This window comes from Aplysia californica, unplaced genomic scaffold (assembly GCF_000002075.1).
Source record: "Aplysia californica isolate F4 #8 unplaced genomic scaffold, AplCal3.0 scaffold00025, whole genome shotgun sequence".
NCBI classification, from domain to species: domain Eukaryota; kingdom Metazoa; phylum Mollusca; class Gastropoda; order Aplysiida; family Aplysiidae; genus Aplysia; species Aplysia californica.
In genome coordinates, this window is record NW_004797295.1 from 598,752 (window position 1) to 620,875 (window position 22,124).

The following is a 22,124-nucleotide window of genomic DNA, read 5'->3' on the forward strand; positions in this document are numbered from 1 at the left end:
GAAAGACGATGGATGACAATCTGAGGAGAGCAGAGGACAAAAATAGATGGCGAGAGCTGGTTTTCCAATGCAGTGGTCCCCCTACGGTTGCCCCAACCACGGGATAGAAGAAGAAGAGTCCTCCAGCAATGGAATTCATCACTTATTGGCGGCCGTTTTCTCTCTACTTTTAACTCTGAAATCAGGCGACCCCTTCCTCCTTCAATTGCAAAAATCTTGACTTCTGTTGAAAATAGATAAGTATTTTTTTTCACCAAAAGCAAGGCAAATGAAAAGGCTTTAAGATGATACCAATAACCTCATATACTTAAAAATTGACGAGCACCTGATTCCACCATGTCGTGACACATATCAGATAAAAAGAATTATGCTCCACCCCTTTGTTGCAAGGGGGCCTACATTCCTACAGGCAGCACTAATTTTCAGATGATCTTGTTAGCCAGGACAGCAGTCTCGTGTCTCAGTGTTGGTAGACTTTCTATCTTGATTAAATCCACTTGTGACAAATACTCATACCTTTGGTTTTCATTAAAGTCACTTTCCTCGCTTTCTTCGTTACCTATTTTCAAATTTACCCATAATTTTAGAAAAACATGCGAATTGAAGACAAAAGTGAAATTTTCTGCCTTTTAAAAGTCATTTTGGTGTTTACGATTTATGAAAGCCCGCAGTTGTCCACAAGACTAGACTTGTGTTTATAGATAGTCTAGTAGTAAACTAACATTAGCAAATTTGGTACAGATATGCACATTTTTCATTTATGAGTTCATGCTGTGCTTGTGACTGAAATCTGCGTACAGAAGAATTAGGGCCCGCATGATTAGGAGGATGGACATGTAACATCTTATAGGCAATCACGATGAGCAAATTGTGTGAACTTCCTTGATTTGACTTGCATTAAGGTAAAAATTGTTCATTTTTGTGATGTACCAGAATAAAAGCAGAGAATGTACTCTTAATATTAATATAGAAATAATTTTATGCAAAATCATCAATTGAACTGATATAATGTAAAAAAAAAGTATAATGGAATTATATAACATTATCATAAAATCGTGGGTGGCTTCCTGTGAAACATCTATTGTCCGTTTCGCCCCTTCTTCTTTTTTATGTTTGTTACTCTCTTGTAACACCTCTAATCTTCTGGCGCTCATATGACCTTATGCAGTTGCGAGCGCCGTAAAATATCTACTAAAACTAAAACCATCAAAAAATGGATGTGATTTGGACAAGTTTTTGTTAATTTTGGTCTCATGTGATCGTCGTCATAGCCTTGAAGCTGAAGAAACTAGTAAAGCAATCCGTAACACCATATGGCACTCAGGATAGAATATTTTAGTTCTTTGAACCCAGTTTGTTGATGTTCATGTACATGTTGCATTCACATTTTGCGGGTACACAGGTTGGCTACAGAATAGAAAGTTCCATTGTCCCTTCAACAGGGATGCAACTTTTCTGATAGGATTCCTTACGTATAATATATATGCTGTATTCTGTCAGTTTTTTTTAATGGTGTTTTTATTTTGCATTCATGATGTTTTCTGTCCTTTTTTTCTTTTGTACTGTTGTTTTACCTTAGAGTATGTGGGTGGTTGGCAGGTGCTCTTGTGTGATTTGTGCTCCTTTTTTCCTATCAAATATCTAACGCCCTTATTCTCCTCCTTTTTAGTGTTTATTACTCTCTTTTAACACTTATCTTTGGCACTAATATGGCCTATGCGTTGCAGGTGCCATAAAACACTTAAACTACATTAAAAAAGTGTAGTCCCACCCTGTATTTATGGAAGGGGGTGTCCACCAGGTCATAAGGCAATGTTCTTCTATGATTTCGACATCCTAAACAAGTTGAAAAGTTCGTCAGTGGTAACTTCTTGTTGGTAATCAGCTTTTGAAATAAAAATAAAGGGGCCCAAAATTCAAGTAAACCAACTCCTCCCCCCCTCCTCCAAGGGCAGTGCCACTGACTGAAGTGTCTTTAGGCCATTCCCAAAGGGGGTATATTAACATATTCTTATGCACAGTAGAATTATAAATAGTGCTTCTTTTGCATGTTTGTCACTCTCTTATGAACTACTATTTCCGGGGTGCCTTGATAGACGAAGCAGACTTTGTGCTGTTGAGGCTAGAGAGGTGAGCAGAGTAAGTCTGATTCCCCATTTAGACTTCTCTTTTGACTTCCACCCCTTGACGCTCATTTGACCGAATGCAGTTGCGAGCGCCATAAAACCCTTCTAAAACTAAAAAACTAAACCGACTACTCTTCTGGTAATTCATTTCTTACAACTTTTCTTTTTTTTTTTTTCTTCTTCAGATGAACTTGAACTGTTTGCTCATCATCAACCACACTATGACTACCTCACAAGTAAACAAGATGTTACGAGAAATCTTCTGGAAGACGAGTGGGATGATGAAAATATGAGTGCCCAGCCTTTTGTTTTCACAACATGTAAGATTGCGAGCTCCATATTAAAGAGAATTTTCCCAGTGATGAAAAAAGCAAACACTGAATTGAAATCTCGTTGGAGTAATGATGGCTCCTGGGACTTTGACAATTTTGAGACGGATGAACTGATTTTTGAAAAAAATGGAGATAATTGCAGTGGATCTGGCTTATTCAAAGCAGGAACTAGAAGGACAAACAAGAAAACAAATGGGTCTGGTGATGACGCTTTGAATGTCAGTAATGAAGCACATGAAATTGAGCATCAGTCACCTTGCCGAAAGATGAATGTAAGGATGGATTGTTATGATGACATAGAGCCTACAGGATATTATGAAGTAGAAGAGTGCCCAGAGAGAAGGAAGAGAAAACGCTTCAGTGGAAACTTATCAGGTCGAAAGTCTTCATCAGGGCTGCATACAGGACCCAGTGCTAATCAACCCTGTAGTTCACGGACATCAGTTAAAGAAAGCTGGAAGTTTGATCAGAACAATTGTGCTCTTGAGGATTTGCAGCAAGAGAAAAAAGACAAAGACCAAATTGTCAAGGAGAAACTAGAGAAAAAGAGAAGGACTAACGAACCAGTACAGAAAGTGGAAGGTGTAACCGATGAGAAGAAAATAGTAAATAAAGAGGTACAGGATGTTGATGACCTTGAAGATAGTGAGTAGTTTTTGTGATTTTAACTAGTACAATTATCACTTAATCTTAACTAAAATGATGCTTTTATTCTATTTGATGTAGGGACCTGCTGCATGGTTTACGAATTACACATTGCTGTAAATAAGCATGTGGTAGGAGGAAGAAGGGATGCCATAATGGTTCAGTGATTTAATGCTCCTTTGAGCAGTTTATGTTGTAATAAAAGAAATTCCTTTGATCTATCTCCTGTCCAACTTCTCTTAAATTATATTTGGGAGAGCTTTTTTGGGCAGTGTATAGCCCAAATAAGTAAACCACTCCTCCCACCCCCCAAAGAAAACCCCCCAAAAAAACAAACAATACCGCACCAAAACAACCCACCTTATTTGGGCATCTTTGTTGTTCAGTTTAATTTTATCTCTATACTCATTGACAGTATACCTGTGCATAAATTATAGACTACAGTTCAGTATAATAAATATTCAGAAAAAATAAGACGGGCAAACTCATGTTTTATACCGAAGAGTTAACCTACTGGAATAATGATCGCCTGTTTTTCTGTTGATGTTGAATGTCCTGGCAACGGCAGAAATTCGATGGCTTGATTTCTCTGATGTTGAACCTTCATCTTTCTTGGGTGACTGATCAAATGTTATTGTGGCATTTGATAAACATATTTAAAACAACAAAGAATAGAAAAAATTTGCCTTGTGGCGGAGAAAAAAATGCGTATTTTCACATTTTTTCTGTGGTTGCTGTGAACTCTGAATTAAGCATCAAAATGTTTTTTTTCTACCTACTTCTTACACTGCTTAGTATGACTTACATGAAAGGAAAAACGTAAAAACTCTAAAGACTAGATTTTTTACACAATCAAAAAGTGGTACTATTTTTTAAAATCGCCAGTATAGATCGAGATTCTATAACAGACATAGAGTTGCAACCTCAGAGATGAGGAATGCTTGGTTATACGTAGCCCAAATAAGCTTACTTAGGGGTGGTGACCTAAGTTGGGCTACTTGAGCCCGAAAAAGGGGTTATGAGTTGGGCCACATATAGCCCAAATAAGGTCACCTGTTTTGTTTTGTTGATTGGGTTGAATTGCAAGACCCTGTGATGTTTTCTTGAAAGCTGCGCCTGCAACCGTTGAATAAATTTCCTGAAGGGTTTTTGTTCTTTAGAACTTAATACCATACAGTTCTAATCTATTTATGACCTAGAAAAGGTATTTGCCTTTATACTGTAGTTTACACTGAAGGTCCCTGTGCCTGGTAAATTTTTAGAAAATGGAAGCTAGGAGAATGGGGTTTAAGCCTTGAAGTCACTTTCCTGTGTCAGGTAGACATTTTATTAAAAAATACGATCGAACCTGTGTAAGATGGAATCTCAAGGGAACCAGAAAAAAATTCTGGTTCAAGGGCTTTGCTGTTGGGACCAAGAGTCGCTTGTCTGGTCAGCAAGCAGTGGTCAAAACTTCACACCTCTCAAGTGCTATCCTCACTGATATTGGCATGGGTCAGTCCTACTTTTCCGTTGCGTCCACTGCTTGTATCTCATAGGACCACTTTTTGACTTCTTTCTCTTTCCTTTTTTAACTCCCAGTGGAACATAGGTCATCAACAACATTTCTCCAGCGAAGCCTGTCCTGTGCATCTTTTTCTAGCTGTTTCCATGATGTCCCCGCCTTTTCCATTTCTGCTTGTACCGCTCGCCTCCATGTCATCTTTGGTCTAAACCTACTAAACTAGAAACATTTTAATATTTTCATTGCTTCATCCCTTAGCCCCACCCATTGGTGCAATGGGCACAGTCAACCAATGCCACCACAACCTCATGTGTAACGATTCGAGGAACTCTTTTCTCGGCTGGCCATATGATTAGAGCGGCAGGCATTGGTCAAAATAATATCACACCTCTGGCCTCTGGCCCAAGCACTTTTATAAGCACTAGTGAGATTTCATAGCCACACCCCCCTGACCATCTGCAATGCTAAGGGCTCACATGGATGGGGCAACATCGTCTCCCAAATTGCACCCCTACTCTCCTTCCTCACCTAGCGGCATAATGTTAAGTTTAAAGAGCCAATGGAACCTGCTTTGATAGTTTTGTTTCAATTCAGGGCTGGATGGGCAAAGCATTTTCCGTTTCAGATGAAAACCGTCCAAGGGGAAGGGATTTCTCTCTCCTTTTCCGCGTTTGACAGGTTTCCGTTTTTTTGGAGGTAATTATAGAGGAATTTATCAAGAGGGGAACAGGGAAATTTCGTTATGGCAGGTTTCCGTCTTACACAAGTTTCCGTCAAGGCAGGTTTGACTGTAAGTGGAATTTTTTTAAAGAATTGACATTAAGTTTATAAGTGCTCTGAACTGAAACATGAGTTATGTGTCATTTTTATAATAATGTATTATTCTGTCAACAGGGAAGAGCTGCCCTATATCATCTTTCGAAACTGTGAAGCTGGGATGCAGCTATAACAAAAGTGTAATGCCCAAAGAAAATCCTTCAAACCCATCCATGCTTCTTCGACACAAGGATGAACTTTCTGGTTATTGTTGTGGAACTGAGAAATGTGAACTTTATCTAGAAATTCACAAGAAGGTAATAAACATTTTTAGGTTATAGTTATCTTTTTTTGTCCCATGTCCCTATTTTGGGTGCCATATTAGCGATCTTATTTGTGTCAGACACTATCTTTGTCTGCGAGAATGTGGGTGAATAGGTACAAAGACATTTCAACTCGTTAGATGGAACAGTAACAGAGTGTGAAAAACAATAACTACTTGTAAGTGTTTGATTATATTATTTAATTCATTAGTAGTGCTTTTTTTCCTAGCATTTGTTTCCTATTTTAGCTATCCCCAGGCTGTCCTGGGGGAAAAGTGGGGGGTGGGAGGGAGTGGGAAAGCTTGTGTACTGATTCTTCTGTCTAAAATTTTAACGAGGGCTGGAACTTGAATCATGATGCAGTGGATCATATAGATGTCCATGCCTACTTAATGTAGATATATAGTTGTGCATAGGACTGGAGGAGTCACCACAAAACAGAACAAAAGGGACCTTGAGCGATTTATTGACTCTCTTCTTTTTATTATCTTAGGTTGGCCATATCTCATTGGAAATAATAAGGAAACAATTACTGAAACTCCTGCACTATGCCATGGATTCGAGATTCAACAGGCTGGAAAGATCAAAATGCTGGCTGAGAAAGAAACTGGTGACCACAACTTTTGAATCCATGGTTAAAAAGGTAAAGCATTTTCAAGAAGAATGACGTTGAAAAAGTAAGAAAAAATATACTTGAAAGACTTGTGGATGCAAGAACAAAGCTGGGCATGGACAGTAAGATATACATATTATAATGAAGGGACTTTATGGAAGGAAAAGAGGTGATGATACAGCAATTTGAAAGAAAAAAGAAAAAGCCGTGTTCCACATTGAGCATGAACATATATTTCTGAATATTTTACCTTCTTTATATGTAGAGTTACCAAATTTTTCCTCCTCTTATCTCATAATATCGTTTTGTTTGATACCCAAACAGTGGTTATTGATTTTAAAAAAAAATTCATTCTACTCTTTAACTGTTCAGTTCTTTCTACTGTCCTTTTTAAATAATAGCTCATCCCGCTCATCTTGGACCCATGTATGTGCTGTTCATTAGGTCCTAAATAAGAAGATAATGTCATTACAGCTTGGACTAAAGAGCTGCTATTATCATCTAGTGCCATTTATCTCAATGATAAGAAATGTACTTTTCATTAGTTCATGTTTTTCTGCAAAATATGATATTCATTTGAGAGAAAAATTCTATCCACTAGTATGGTTGTTGGAAGCATGGGACATCCTATTGTTCTGTTGACCAGGAAGCTCTTGAAATGTAAGATGCTATTGAGGTGTTTTACGTGTGAGCAAGTGTGTCTTCCTATGTGTGTCTACCTTAATTTGACGAGCACCTGATTTCATCACGATGCCTCGCTTATAATAGCTTTTGGGCAGTAAATAATAGGTTTTATAATTCTGTCCTGATTCAAAAACCATGCGGATTCGCAAAAGTCTTGTCTTGTCAGGATACAGATATTAACTGTATCAGGCTGTATGCAAAATTTCAACTTCGGGTGAGAAAATCATGTTCTGGAGTTTTGTTTTTCTTTATTATGTAATAGGCATGTCGTGACCTTTTAACCAGTGGTGATAATTTTTTGTGAATTTTCCGCTTTTTTCCTTCCGTCAGAAATTTTCCTCTTTTTTGAAAAATTTGCTCCGCTTTTCCATGATCCCGACCAACTGGAAAAATCTCATGTGCTTTTGTCAATAACAGGTGAGAGCCCGATCCAACCTGTCGAAACTTGGCCCGATGTGATAAAATAATTCTACGAGGCACTGGGCCGGAAGTAAACCTTCTGAAAATGAAACTTTACTATAGGCCTACCCGGATGTTTTGCATTGAGCGGGATTTGACCTGATTGGTCCATTCCATTCTCATGCTTTGTGACTGTTTGGATTTCTGAGTCGACCATGCATGTTTTATTCTGTTTATTAAGTTCAAACCATCGTTTTATTCATCTGTTTATTAAGTTTAAACCATCGTTTTATTCATCTTGGCACCAAATGTAATTAAATTCTATCAAAATGAAGGAATTGTCGAAAGAAGAAAGTGTTCGTGTGAGGGAAGTTGACAGTAAGGTAAAACACAAATTCCTTTATGACTGGTTCGATCAAAACGTTGTGTTGAAGACAAAGAAAGGAGAGACTAGCATTTCATTTGGTGATTCAATTGTGAAAGTGGATATACTGGGAAAAGCACTGTGCAAGTATTGTGATCTCTTGATAAATTATGCCAGTCGAGGTCAGGATGCAAGCTGGATGCACCTGAAGAAATCTAGACTCTAGTAAACTTGTTAGTGAGGTCGACCATCGACAAAGCAATTACACTCTTGGTGCCGACATTGGTAAAGCCACAAAACCAGCATTGTTGCCCCTTTTCAGTACAATTAAAAAGTAAAATAAGTCTGATCCTGCTAGACCATAGATCTAGTTATATTAATTGTTTTACATTGCTCTGTTTTCAGTTTCTGAATCAGATGGTCATCAAATAAGGTTTGTAGGGGGGGGGGGGTGCTTGTTTGTAGGGCGATGGGAATTTTCCTCTTTTTTTGACCATTTTCTATTATCACCATTGTTTAACAGATGGCAGAAACTTAAATTAAGCCTGGAATTTAAAGGAAATTAATCCTATTGTCACTGTTTCACTCGAAACATTAAAAAAACCAATGCTTAAAAAACTACTGAAACTGAAAACTGGTGATGAGCATAGCTTCCTCTCCATCAGCGAATTTTGAAAGGGAGTAATCTTGAATTAAGTATTCTGTTGAATTTTATGAATTGATATGAACCACTTGCATCTGATCTCCTTCTGTGGGTTGCGTCATTGAGCCAATTTCCTATTAGACAGTATTTGGTCACTTAGTATTTTTGAAAAAGTCTGATCTTGTACAAATTATCCATTCATGACATGAATGGAGTAAAAATAAACACTCCAAGGCTTTTTCATCTGAAGAAGAAGGAAGGTCAAGGGGGGGCTTGGCTTGTAGAATGTTTAGGTTTCACAATTTTAAGCAATGGAAAAGTCTGTACAATCCCCCGTATGATACAGTAGCAATTACAGTCCATGCCGGCTTTAAGCACGCCGGCATAAAGCACATTTCGGACTCAAGCACGCTAAACGGCTCTCTCCAAATTTTTGCTGTATAAATTACATGCCTTTAAGCACGGTAACTTCAGCTTCAGGCACGCTTCATTACTAGATAGTCAATACTTTAATGATGACCCATCGAAGTTCGAACACAGTCTACACCGCCGCAGTATAGTGTGTTAACAGAAACACAGAGAACGCAAGTGATGGAGACACACGTGCGGAGAGGAAGGCAGAGAGATGCACACAGCCACGCGCGTGGACATAGGATCCACCTAGGGCAAAGCTACACAGACGAAAAAAATACAAAGAGAGTCGGGGAGATGAGAAAGGGAGGCTGGCTGCGATTTCACCTTTGACCCTCGCTATCTATTAATACTGATTGTGTATCACGCGCGAGGTGGGATGAAGGTGGTGGTATGAACGTGGCACAGCGGGCAGTGGTACGCACAGGCTGTGTGTAGGCCTTGTGTGCTGTATCGTGACTGGCTGTCTAAGTTTCCATTTCCCATTCGACAACGAAACAAGAACAAACAAACAAGCAAACAAAAACTACCATGGTGGGTAAAAATAACAGTGCACACTTTTGCGGGACCGCTATAGTCCTACTTACAAACAAAGGGAAATGGCACGGGAAATTTTCTACATAAAAATCTCTGGATTATGTCTACTTCGCACTCAAGCACGCTTCAGCATGAAGCACGCTTATGCTTTCTCCCGATGACCGTGCTTAAAGCCGGCATGGACTGTATTATTATTATGTAAACAAGTGGTCTCACCAGAACAAAGGCTTTCGTGTGTGCTGCATTACGTTATAATGGTTACAGCATGATCATTTGTCCATATGTGGTTTTCTGTGTTAGTGTAACAGACAAGTCTTCATGTTGTGTGGAATTATTTTTTGGGTTCTTTTATCTTTGTGACTAAATTGGTTAACATAGACATGCTTGTACTCTTGTCTTTCAGGCTCAACTGTTTGATGATTCCATGTTCCGCCCTACAAATGAAGATAAAAATAGCTTTGTAGGTTTTATCTGCAATGAGCTCATGACCAGTAATCTTACCATTCTAGAGGTCATGCTGGATGTGGTTGATATCAACCGCCAGGTATGCAAAATGCTGCAAGCCAAAGAGATGGCCGACAGTCTGGCCTTGAATAATCCAGGTGATGGCCAGAAGAAAGCAAATCTTAAAGGAGGAAAAAAGGACAAAACAAGACCACCCCGATGCCTGTTTTGTGCAAAAATCTTGAAGATTGAGACTAATGCAATGACAAAGGGATGCTACAATGTAAGTACCAATCATTTTTATGTTTTATTTGCTTTTAATTTATAATTTGTAAATGTAAAAAAAAAATATAGGTTGCAGTCAGTCAGCTTTATATTTCTGACCTACTTCCTGTAGAGTGTGAAGAGAAAACGTATATAACCAATTGTGTATGATGCTGTTAAATCAGATGGTCGAAGGAGGTGTTATTGCCTGGATTCAGATGTGAAATTGGTGAAAAATGACCGCCAAAGTTAGGTGACTTCCAAAATTTGAGAGTCCTTGGAAACTGCAAGATTACATTCTCGTGCCTTTGTTCTATGTTTAAACAGTTAAATCCATCCAGAAATATGTTTTCAAATGGGCATAAAATATGTTGAGTCAAAACAAAAAATCTAGTAAAAATTGTCAAAAAATCGGAAAAATGCTGATTTCTTAGATTTCATTGTTTTAACAAGCGTCTTGTTTTGTTTTTGTGAAGTGTTTTACGGCGCTCGCAACTGCATAAGGTCATATGAGCGCGCGGGACACACCTTATATTTTCAGTTGGTAGGAAATTTTGAATTTTGCCCGGGTGGCGGCTGAAGCCTACTCTTATCGATTTTAGACCACCAAAGGATCTCTAATGTGCACAACTTGCACACTGGCCCTCCAAGATTTTTTCGCCCTTGTCCGAGAAGGCTAGGTGTAGATCTTTCCTACCAGAAGATCAGGGGTGTGGCAGAAAGACAGCAGTAAGAAAAAGCGAAGGAGTAGCAGTAGAAAGGCTGCAGAAAAAGTCAGGAGCCCAGAGGAAGGGGCAAAGGAGGTGAGGTGGGTGGGGGCACAAAGAGGAGACGAAAGCAGACGACAGAACATTGCTAGAGAGCAGGAAATGAGGTGAAAGGAGACAAATTTAGAGAAGAAAATATTTCGGTCGCTACCCGGATTCGAACCCGGGACCATTTGAATGAAAGGCCAACACCTTAACCTCTAGGCCACGAGAGCCCCCAACGAGCGTCTGATTTCACCACGCTGTCTCATATTTAGTTAACACAGACTGAATGCAATGTTTGTATTTTCTAAAAGCAGGTTCAGAGACCATACTTCTGGAGCTGCAGTTTAAGAATCCTCGTCTAATGGAAGTGGAATCTTGCGCCCTGTTGTGGGTGTTATTCTATTACATTGTTATTGATCCAGCATCAGTCACTATGCAAGAATATGTATTTGTCCTTTTCTCAGACAAATCCAGCGTAAAATCTCCTCCCCTTCCCCCTTCCTCACTTCTCCTCTCCCTACCCCCCCTCTCCCTCCCTCCCTGCTCCCACCTCGCTGGACTACTGTATCTCTCTCTCTCTCTCTCTCTGTCATCACTCTCACTCTCACACACTCTCTCTCTCTCTCTCTCTCTCTACACACACACACACACACACGCATACACCCACACACACATTCACGCACACACATTCACACACACACATTCACACTTACTCACGCACACATACACACACACACACACACACACACACACACACACACACACACACACACACACACACACACACACACACACACACACACACTCTCACACACATCCATGTTTAAGGAGTATTGGTTAATGTTTTTTTAATGCCCAAATATAGATGGAGAAGCTTGTGAAGTTCTTTACCAGAGACACCATCATTGTTGCGGAGAAAGAGATTAATTTGCAGTTCATTAGCAAAATGACTGTACAGGTGTGTGAGCTTTGTTTGATTTTTTTATTTTGTGTGGCATATGTATTTTCCTACATTGTTTTTTCTTGCTGGTTACATGTTTATTGTATAATAGTCAGCTTTTCTGATTCCTTGAATAAAGGATCTGAGTGTTATAAGTGCTCATAGTATCATGTGCAGATGTATATCTACCAGATACCACACTACCGGCCAGAGTGCCAATGTATACATTCCACACTGGTTTGAAAGATGTTAAAGTACGTTTTTTGGGGGGGTTTTTTGGGAGGGGGGGGGGGTGTATCCTGTTTCTCATTGAAAAGTCAGATTGTTGCAGTAGGTGTGACTGGTTTTGTACAAAATTCTTATGTGACTGGTTTTGTACAAAATTCTTAAGTGCTCTTGTTACATTGTTTGTTAATAGCCTTTTCAGTTCAGAACTTAGGAAATGTTTTATTTTTTAATACGTCTTTAGCCTATTTCTTTAATAAGTAGTCAGAGTGTTTGCAAATAAATGAAATTTAGAATGCATCCTTTATATGGTAGTTTCCATTTTTCTGGAATAAAAATTTAAAAAACAACAACCCTGCTTGCTCACAATTAATCAGAGACTCATACATCAGTGACCACTGCTCCACCTTGATATACTATGACTTTCCTCTTACAGATATTGGTTATTTTTTCATGTTCCAGAGCTACTGTGCCATGATTGTGAACATCTCAAAGAAAGAACTACTCATGGAACTAGAGGACCCTCCTTTGGTTCTCTCCACCAAAATGATTCGAGCCATGATATACTCTTTGCTGGATGAGAACTTGCCCAAACACAAAGACTTGAAAGACATGTCGGCAGAAGAGCTCAGGTGATGGGGGGCTGGCTTTATTTGGTGCTATTCAAATCAAGAGTATGAAGTTTAACTAAAGCCAACCACTGCTCAATGATCACTGTTTGTCATGCTGCTCATTGAAGAGGTTGACAGTTTTCACCTGCCCAGAGTTGAGTTTGGAGAACACTATAGGATTTTAGGGCAGGAAGGTCTGTTTTGGGGAGCATCTTGATCTGATTGTGTAGCTGTCAACAATATACTGACTTAAAAATAGAAATATTTCTCTTGCCTATGCTTGATAAGGGACAAATAATTGCTTAACTTTACCTATTAATATTAGAATAAGAAAGACTGTGTACACGAAACTGAGCTTAGTTTTAATAAGTACTTTACAGCACTTGCATCACAGTTAGGTCATATATAGGTGCCGAAGATTAGAGATGTTACAAGAGAGTAACAAATGCAAAGAAGAAGCAGGAGGGGGCGATAATTGTTTGCTAGGAAAGAAGGAGCAAGTTAACCAGAGCACCTACTAACGACCCGCTCAAACTGAGCTGAAATCAATGTTCATTGCAAGAAATGTAGGTAAATGGTTGTAACTGGCAAAACGTATTAGTTGAATACTATTGAAGTTGTAGCTTAGAATTGATGATTTTTTAAACAATAAACATTCAATTATGAAGATATTAAGCAAATGTGAAATGATTTACTGTTCAAATGAAAAATAACAGTACGACTACTCTTCTGACAGATGACTACAGTAGGCAGACGAGGGGAAAAGTGTTGGTTTATATCCAGCTGACCTGTATTCACAAATATCTGTATACATTGGCTCTATTTAATCTGTTGGCATAAATTAAACACCAAACTGAATAGAAGAGGAGATCCCAATGTTTTAAATGCACAGACAGTCACCAAATACTATAGCAAAAAGTAGGAGCTGCAATACAGACACTGAAGTATGGTAAATTATTCTGAGTTGACAAAATCCATGCTGGATATATCAGAGTAGAGATGCTTATAAAATTGATAAAACATAGGGAAGAACTAAAAAGCCTGGCCAACTATCTGGGCAGAATATCAGCAAAATTTGGAATGGAAATATCTGGAGAAAAAGATTCATGTTTCAGAATAGGTAAAATTATGTTACAGACTAAATTTGAATGAAAAAAGGTTTATATCAGCATGAAAAAAAAAGGTTTTTTTAATGCGGTATACTAGTCACTTTGGGAAACTAATATTTTTATATTTTCTTGAGTGTAGGCGCATGGGAACCCGAAGACAGAGGATTCAGGCTCGCCATGACCCACTGTCTGGAAACAGATTAAAAGAAAGCCAAGAGCAAAAACGCAGAAAAGCTTTGATCCAGGTAAGGAGCTCAATGTACTGTAATGATATCAAAGGTCGGTTTTATAAATATATTTTCCATGCTTGTAAGATAACAGTTTACAGATACCAGCACTGGAGTAATTACTCTCCTCTGAGCCACAGAGTGAGCAACCCTTGATACAGCTTATATTTCACACGTGAGATATCAGCTTATAATTCATGTGTGAAATGTAAGGATTTCTTTCCCCAGAAGTGCAATGCTGAAACAACTCCGTGTATGGTTATATACAGCAATGGCATTTATGTTATGATGTAATTAACTCTTGGTTTATGTTGAATTTTACACGTGGAACATGCTGTTATGTATCTTCCATTTCGTCTTTGAATGACTTATGACATACAGAATAATCTCTAGAGTTCCCATGCAATTGGGCTGTGGACCTTTATTGTGAGCTTGCTATCTTTCTATGCTGGGCATTCTTCAAATTCATCCGCTTTTGATTTAAAATTGGGATATTGATAAGGCAGGGGAGGAGGAAATATCTTTCTTGCTCATATGGTTAATTATTTCTTTTTACATGTTTTTTTTGGTTATGGATTGAATGCAACTCTTGCATCGGTGTGACTACCTCTTGTTTTGGGTGGGATTAAGTCAGTTTCTTTGGTAAGACTATAACAAGTGACTTCATCTACCACAGGCCCTTGTTGATGAATTTTCTACCAAATGGAGAGTAAATGTCAAAGAGAACACACTGGTTTACAGCGCTGAACTACTAGCCCAGTGTCTTGTGCAAGAACGCATCCTTGGTTTTTCCATCTACTCTGGCTTTATCAGTAAAGAACATGAAATGTTGCTGGACGGTAGTCGCAGCCGCCTGGCTGAAGTGGAGGAGAAAGCCTACAATACTGTGATCTTCATTGCAAGGTTTCCATTATATTGGTCATTTTTCAGTTCTTGATTGTAATAGTTCTTCAGTGTGTGTAATTTTAACATCAACGATCTGTGAAAACTTTCCCTTTGTTTGGTTTTAACTGACATTGTATTGAGAGTGTAGAAAAACTGCAAATCATTGTTTGATTATTTGGCGGTTTCTTGAAACTTTTGAAATCGTATTTTTGGAATAGAATATTTCTCTTAATTTAGTACATGTAGATAAAATGGGAAGCTTAGGCTATAGGTTGCAAGTTCTGCTCCAGTTATTAAAGTTGATTTTTGTCCAGGCAGTTCATATACATAGATGATGTAGGTTTAGAAATATTTTACTCATTTTATATGTTATTTAGATGTATAGAGGTATCAGTATTTATTTATGTTTGTGTTTGAGACATATTTGCTCCAAAACATACCTAGCTGTACATGGTATTTACATGTCTTAATTGTATTGATTGTGAAGCTTATTAATAATAAGCTTTCATACCTATTGTTTTTCCCTTAACTAGTAGTATCTATTTATTTCTCCAGGAAGTTCCTTTCTCCCATCTTGACAGAGATTTTGAACAGTGGTAATGAAGTTGATGTTCTCTTTATGAAGCAGAAAATGGAAATCAATTACTTTGTGGAAGCAATTAATGTTATTCAAGTCTCAAAAGTACCTTCCTTTTTGAAGACATGCTGCCACTACATTGAGGATATTGTGACTGTCAAAGTGAGCACACTTCAAATTTTTTTATATTGCCTTGTCAACTTCACTACTAAGCCTATGAATAGAAAGACAATTTTTGTGTCCACTATTGACATATAACTTCATTACTTCATATGACATTACTGCCCACCACTAGATCAAAAAATAGTGTTGAAAGTATTGTTTATTAATCCCAAAATCAGGCTGCGGCCCTGGACAGCTCTGGCAATTTAATTCTGAGTTTAGGTACTGTGTTAAATTCGGCGCTTTAAAAAGAGTAGTATGATAAAACTATTTGTTATTGTAAAAGCGACAACAGTGTTGAAGATCAAAGTGGTCTTCTTTATAAATTATACAGATTTTTTAAAGGAAAATTTGGAGACTCTTGTACGAGTCTGACCTCTAGAATTTAAACGTGAGTTAGAAAAAGATATGATTTCCGTGCTTTCTTGGGCATACTTTGGTTAAGTGTTCTAAGGGGAGTATACTCCCCTTTGCAATTTGAAAAATCTGAGAGACTGCCAAGACTGAGAACAAAGTTGTAGAACATTTAGGTTTTGTTCTGGCTGAATACTTTCAAGGTTATCCCTTTTGAGGTGAGGACAGTTAGAATTAGATCACCACCAAACTTAATGATGTTCCTCATTATGCTAATGTACAGTACAAGCTCCACTGTTGAGTTGTGACCTGCAAGAAGCTGTATAAAACCTCTGACTTGAAAACTCACCATATTGATCATGCTTCTTCCCTTTTGGCAGCAAACTCATGTCATCCTTGTTTATCATTTATGAGAAGTGCTCCTTCTCCATCCAACACTGATGTGCCCTGACCTAGTATCTTGTGAAACCAGTCTCTCAGGACCTTTGCTTTAATTTTTTTTAAAGCCTTTCACATCATATATGCTTTTTAACATTTTTTACTTCACACATTTTGAGAGCGTGTAGCTAAAAAACTACACATCCAATTAATAAATCCCGTTAATATATTTGTTTCTTCTTCCCCCTTCCTTTTTACCAAAATACTGGTAATGAGTGTAGCATATGAATATGTTAGGTTAAGGTCATTATTACATAAATCTGCACAAAGGATATAATTTAAGTGGATGGTAAACAAAAAGTAGTACCTTTGTTTATATATATTGAGATGACGAGAAAGTATGTAATTCTTAAATTTTGATGGAAAACCAGTGAGGTTTATTAATATCTCATTTCCCATGTTCTCTCAGATGGAAGAGTTCAAAGAATTCAGGCTCTACATGAAGAATTTGAAGCCAATGAGAGATTTGTTCTTGACTCCTAATCTGAAACTGGTGAGTTACTCTCAAGCCTCTAAAATTGGAGACACTGTACTGTATGAACTTGATTCCTGGTTTTTAGGGAATGGAGAAACACACAATGGTCAAAATTTTTGTTTGTGGGCATATTTGGATGAGTTTGCTGACCAGTGTATCTGACATGATGAGAAAGAAACCAAGTTTTAACTCTATGACATCTTGTTACCATGGAAACGGCAGCTGTTTTGAATTGTAAGTCTTAAAAATATCCTCTATTCAAATGATGTCTTTGCATACAATTAAAATTTAATAGCTTTGTTGGTACTTTTAACAATGACAAATTTGGGTAGCTAAAAGATCAAACTTGTTCAAAAGTGGCTTTGCAATAAGCAACGTCGAGTCGAACCTGCCCTGACGGTAGGGATGGGTAGGTACCGGTACCCAGTACCGGAACTCCCGGTTCTACTGAAGGAGGTGTCAGTACCGACACCTGGCCTCCAGTACTGGCTCTGGGAAGGAGTCGACACCAACGGTCAATACCGGCTCTGAGAAGGAGCCGACGCGACGATTTTTTAGCTGTGATGTCAGAAGCACACAACGCAGCGGGTGACCTTGATACAGGACTTCAGATTCAAAATTGACAATCAAAAACGAAGTTTGCTTAAATTTATAATATGGCTACAAATCAGGTTCCATGCGAGCCACTTTGCTTATTTTGATACGCTGATTCCGAAAATGAAATCAATTTTTAGGGGCGATAACTATTTAAAAAATTCTGCTTGCAAAGTTTAATCCCACGCAGCGGCAAACTTCATGGGAAGAAAGGGGCATCAACTGCTGCTAGTCAAAATTAGGACTGAATTAATGGGATGTTGTATAATGAAAAGGGTCTCCTTGATTCCACCAAACCATATCTTTTTTTTGGCTGTCCTACAGATTTGTATTAAATAGATAAATAGATGACCTGCTCTTGTTTGGATAATTACTCATTCTGAAACTAATTTCTAATTTTAGTCTTGATAATTTTTTTGGGGGGGAATCAGATGAAAGGCAAAAAGTTCAAAATAGACTCTGGTCTAGTGGAACCACAGGAGGAGACACAACCCATGGCCATTGCCTCTCCAATTCTCCGCTGGGGACCTGTGGCTGTCAAAGGAGAGAAACCCCTTCCAGAGGAACTGGTGAGTCTGCACGGCATTTATGAGAAGTAAGTTTTTCCAGTACCTGTCGATCTTCAACACAAGAAAAGTGCAATGTGAGTTAGGCTCAATATTTCTATAACACGTTGCAAAATGCTCACATACTCTCCACTCCCATTCTGGAGTTTCTTATACTTAAAGAAGGGTCTTTCATAGATGGAATATGGGTTGATAATGCCTATTTGAAAACTATTAATATAGTATAAAACCCAGATTGAAATTGTTGCATAAATGGAAATAGTAGTAAATGTTTTCTTGCTAGTCAACTCTCGTTGCCAGAACTCAAATGGGAAGCAGGGTTTGTGCATTTTCCAGAAATTAGAGATTTTAAAAAAGTAAGCATGGTAGGAAAATTGCTCATCATATCTGATTATGCTGCATAGCTGCCAACCAGTACCTAAAAAACATATTTGATATGTATTTTAGAATCTGAGTATGGAAGGGAAGTCTGTTTTTTTGTCGAAAAATACATACTCAGTTTAAGTTTTATAGTTATTGTGTTTGTGCCCCTTACCATACTTAACTTTTGATTATGAATTTATTGGATACAAACTAAATGTTTGTGAGGATTTGACCCACCATCTTGACTGGGCATTGCAGAAAATCAGTATGGTAACTTCATTCTTTTGCTCACCCTGTAAAGCAGAATCAAGTAGAGTTAGGCATTTTTCTTAAGATGGCAGTGATTTTTAATGTGTTGTTAGCTTCTTTCAAGCTTACACTTTCGACAGTTTATCCAATGTGCAGAGAACTGCTCTCTATATTGTGACTTTAATCTCATTTCAGAAAACTGTGGTAAACAAAACAGCAGATTTTGACACACTACTTACCCAAGTCATTAGCAACAGTGCTGTAAGTATTCTGCTCTCTTAGCTTTATATGCTTTCTATTTTCTTTGTAATCAGTATGTGGTCACTTTTAAGCACAAGGGACTATCCTGAAAAATGCTGTTTTGAGAAAATCGAAGGTAAAGTTTTTGCCCCTTGTTCACTTTCTTTAAAAGATACGGAGAGTTTTCTCTATAACCAAAAAAATATATGCACCAATGAAGCCAAACTTGTCCCGTAGGTAGAGCAATGTCCACTTTTGGTGTAGGTCAAGATTTCAGGAAACCCCCGAAAATGGGTTAGCCCGCTTGTCCTTAAAAGCGACCATAAACACTTATTATATATGTGTGTGTAATATATATTATATATTCTGAGACATCGTGGTGAAATCAGGTGCTCGTCAAACTAATTAAATCGATGAAACAGACATTCTTCCACCAGTGGCAATTTTTATCAAATTTTTGTTTTTTTTAGCTCAACACCTTTTATGTCCATATATAAACACATTTGTATGTGAATTTTACTGAATTTTTTTAATTAATGGCACAAAATATGTAGATTTTCAGTTTTCAAGTACTTTCAAACTATAGAAGTTACAAAACTTTGGAAGCCATTTTCTTGAAAATTTTATCTCTGAAACCTTGCTACCCTCACCTCCTTCAATCGCAAATATTTCGACTGCTATTCAAGATAGATGGGCGTTTTTCTCATAGAAAGCAAAGCAAATGAGTGAGCTTTCAGATGATACCAATATCTCCACAAGCCAAAAAATTGAAGAGCGCCTGATTCCACTACATATCTATTATCCATTTGTGGTGGCTGAATTTTGCTATTCAAAAGGCTTTTTAATGGATGCATCGATCGACATGCGATTCTCGCCAAAAGATTCCTTAAAATATTCTCCAGATCATGACGACCTTCGTTTTTTCAGTTTTGAGACAGTTTTGCTGCAAAAAGCTAAATTTCTGTATTTCACCGATCGCTTTTGCAGGCCAACGCTTCCATCTCTGTAATTTTAGGAAATCCGCCAGGTTTGTTTATTTCAAGTCGTAGATCTACTTCCGTTCGGTATTATCCCGCATTGTCACGAAATACCAAAGAGTCTACATCTATTACCTATTTGTGGTGGCCGAATTTTGCTATTCAAAAGGCTTTTTAATGGCTGCATCGATCGACATGCGGTTCACGCCAAAAGATTCTTTAAAAAATTCTCCAGATCATGACGCCCTTGGTTTTTTCCGTTTTGAGACAGTTTTGCTGCAAAAAGCTAAATTTCTTTATTTCGCCGATCGCTTTTGTAGGCCGATGCTTCTGTCTCTGTAATTTTAGAAAATCTGCCTGTTTTTTAAATTTCAAATTGTACTTCCGTTCAATACCGTCGTGCATTGTCACGCAAATTGAGCACTATTTAAGTGTGCGACCGGTATAGATCTAAGTTTAAATTTCAGTTTTTCATTAGTTTTGTTTAGGTCTGATCTTGGGAAAGTCCTTCTTCTAAGACGACATTGTAAACAAGTGAGGTTTCCGTTCACTAGCCGTTCGTACTGTTCCTCAATGACTAGATTTTTAAAATTCCTTTCATAGAAAGGGGGCCCAGCTACTACTATCTACATGTACTAACTTTGGCAATTGTTGTAGAGTGGAGTAATCATGATGTAACATTATAAGTAGCCACTTTCAGTATTCCATAACGAGTACTGTAATGGTCAGTATGTCGGTATCGTTGAGAGCAAGAAAAGAGCAACACACACACACACACACACACACACACACACACACACACACACACACACACACACACACACGCACAGAGGACATAAACAACAAAGATGTCTAGCGTACGGCAGCACAAGTCACAGTCATATAAAGTTTAAGTCTTATATTAAACTCTGGAACACAACCCGAGAAGTTGTTTCATTTATTAATGTTTAATGTTGTTGGTGTTCTTGGACTGTCCACAAGTAGAATACACAACAAATGGGCGACAAGGTCTGCAAGATTGATGACGGCGTAAGTTGAAGCTTCATTACTTCAGTTCTTTGCAAACTCGATCATCGCTTACCGACACGTGGCCCCAGTGCCCCCAGTTCACCCAGACCATTGTGGTGTGAGTACACACTACGTCAGCCGAAGCCAGGATTTGACTACTTTACTTGGACTGCTATCAACGCATGCAACCCATTTCGCCCAGAAATCGTACTCGCTGTTGAAATTCATAGCGACTCTCGGGAGAATCGAAGAATTCGATCCAGAGAACATCGATCTCGAATCATACACTGAAAGACTAGAACAGTATTTCGTGGCAAATGATGTTGTAGAAGGCAAAAAGACAGCAGTTTTTCTCAGTTTGATTGGAGGGAAGACTTATGAGGTATTAAAAAATCTCATTTCCCCAGCAAAGCCTGCTGATAAGACTTACTCTGAGCTAAAAGAAGCACTACTCGAACATTACAAACCCGAACCACTTGTCATATATGAGAGATTTAATTTCTACAAAGCATCCCAAAGGGAAAATGAAAGCATTTCTCAATATCTGGCAAATCTAAGAAGGCTCTCACAGTACTGTCAATTTGAAGAATACCGATGACAACAACGACAGCACATAGAACAAATGATGTGCTTAGACAGATCTTTGCAATTCATGGATTGCCTGTAACACTTGTCAGTGAAAATGGCCCACCATTTAGGTCAAATGAATTTGAAGAATTTCTTCAGAAAAATGGTGTACAGCACATAACATCACAGCCTTACATGCCTTCAACAAACGGATCTACTCAGAGACTTGTTCAATTATTTAAGAGACTTATGAAATCATCGAGCCCAGGACAAAGTGGACCGCAAAGATTGTCCAAAATCCTGTTAAAACTCCGAACAACGCCTCACATGATGACTGGCAAAAGTCCAACAGAACTTTTATTCAAGAGAAAGATAAGAATCCGGTTGGATCTGATGAAGCCTGATCTCGTATCTAACATGCGCCACAAGCAAGAAGCTCAGGCACAAGAAAAAAACCTCTGTGATTTTCAGCCTGGTGACCCTGTCAAGGTCAGAACCTAAGCGCCAGGTGTAAACAGATGGACAAAGGGAGTGATCTTACAGAGACTGGGAATGGTGCAACACTGTCATATCAACCAGCTGCAGTCTGCTCCAGACTCAACTGCTGATATCAACGAATTACCGCTTCTGCTACCTGCCATCCCAATGCTACCAATGGGTCAGGATGAGGAACCAACGGTACCACCATCAAGTGTTAACCCTGACACAATCCAAGAGGTCACTTAAGGACAAGCGTCACCACAACGATCACCACCAAGAC

At 38.4% G+C, this 22,124-nt stretch overlaps 1 protein-coding gene across 4 annotated transcripts in view; it reads left to right on the forward strand.

Annotated features, from left to right (window-relative positions):
• Nucleotides 1–22,124, forward strand: part of LOC101848797 — a 52,496-nt gene that overhangs the window by 26,475 nt on the left and 3,897 nt on the right. Inside the window, exons 13-24 of one of the 4 annotated variants that reach the window (XR_004859247.1) lie at nucleotides 2,312–3,103; nucleotides 5,502–5,680; nucleotides 6,180–6,329; nucleotides 9,741–10,064; nucleotides 11,663–11,755; nucleotides 12,425–12,594; nucleotides 13,822–13,927; nucleotides 14,586–14,812; nucleotides 15,350–15,533; nucleotides 16,735–16,818; nucleotides 17,826–17,989; nucleotides 18,768–18,833. Coding sequence is in view for 2 of the 4 variants with exons in the window: in XM_035972859.1 (XP_035828752.1) it covers nucleotides 2,312–3,103; nucleotides 5,502–5,680; nucleotides 6,180–6,329; nucleotides 9,741–10,064; nucleotides 11,663–11,755; nucleotides 12,425–12,594; nucleotides 13,822–13,927; nucleotides 14,586–14,812; nucleotides 15,350–15,533; nucleotides 16,735–16,818; nucleotides 17,826–17,963; nucleotides 18,768–18,833 (2,513 nt within the window). In the remaining 2 variants the exon portion in view is untranslated. Of the gene's footprint in view, nucleotides 1–2,311; nucleotides 3,104–5,501; nucleotides 5,681–6,179; nucleotides 6,330–9,740; nucleotides 10,065–11,662; nucleotides 11,756–12,424; nucleotides 12,595–13,821; nucleotides 13,928–14,585; nucleotides 14,813–15,349; nucleotides 15,534–16,734; nucleotides 16,819–17,825; nucleotides 17,990–18,767; nucleotides 18,834–22,124 lie in introns of those variants that run through there. The other 3 variants (XR_004859250.1, XM_035972859.1, XM_035972863.1) reach the window with 3 other exon arrangements.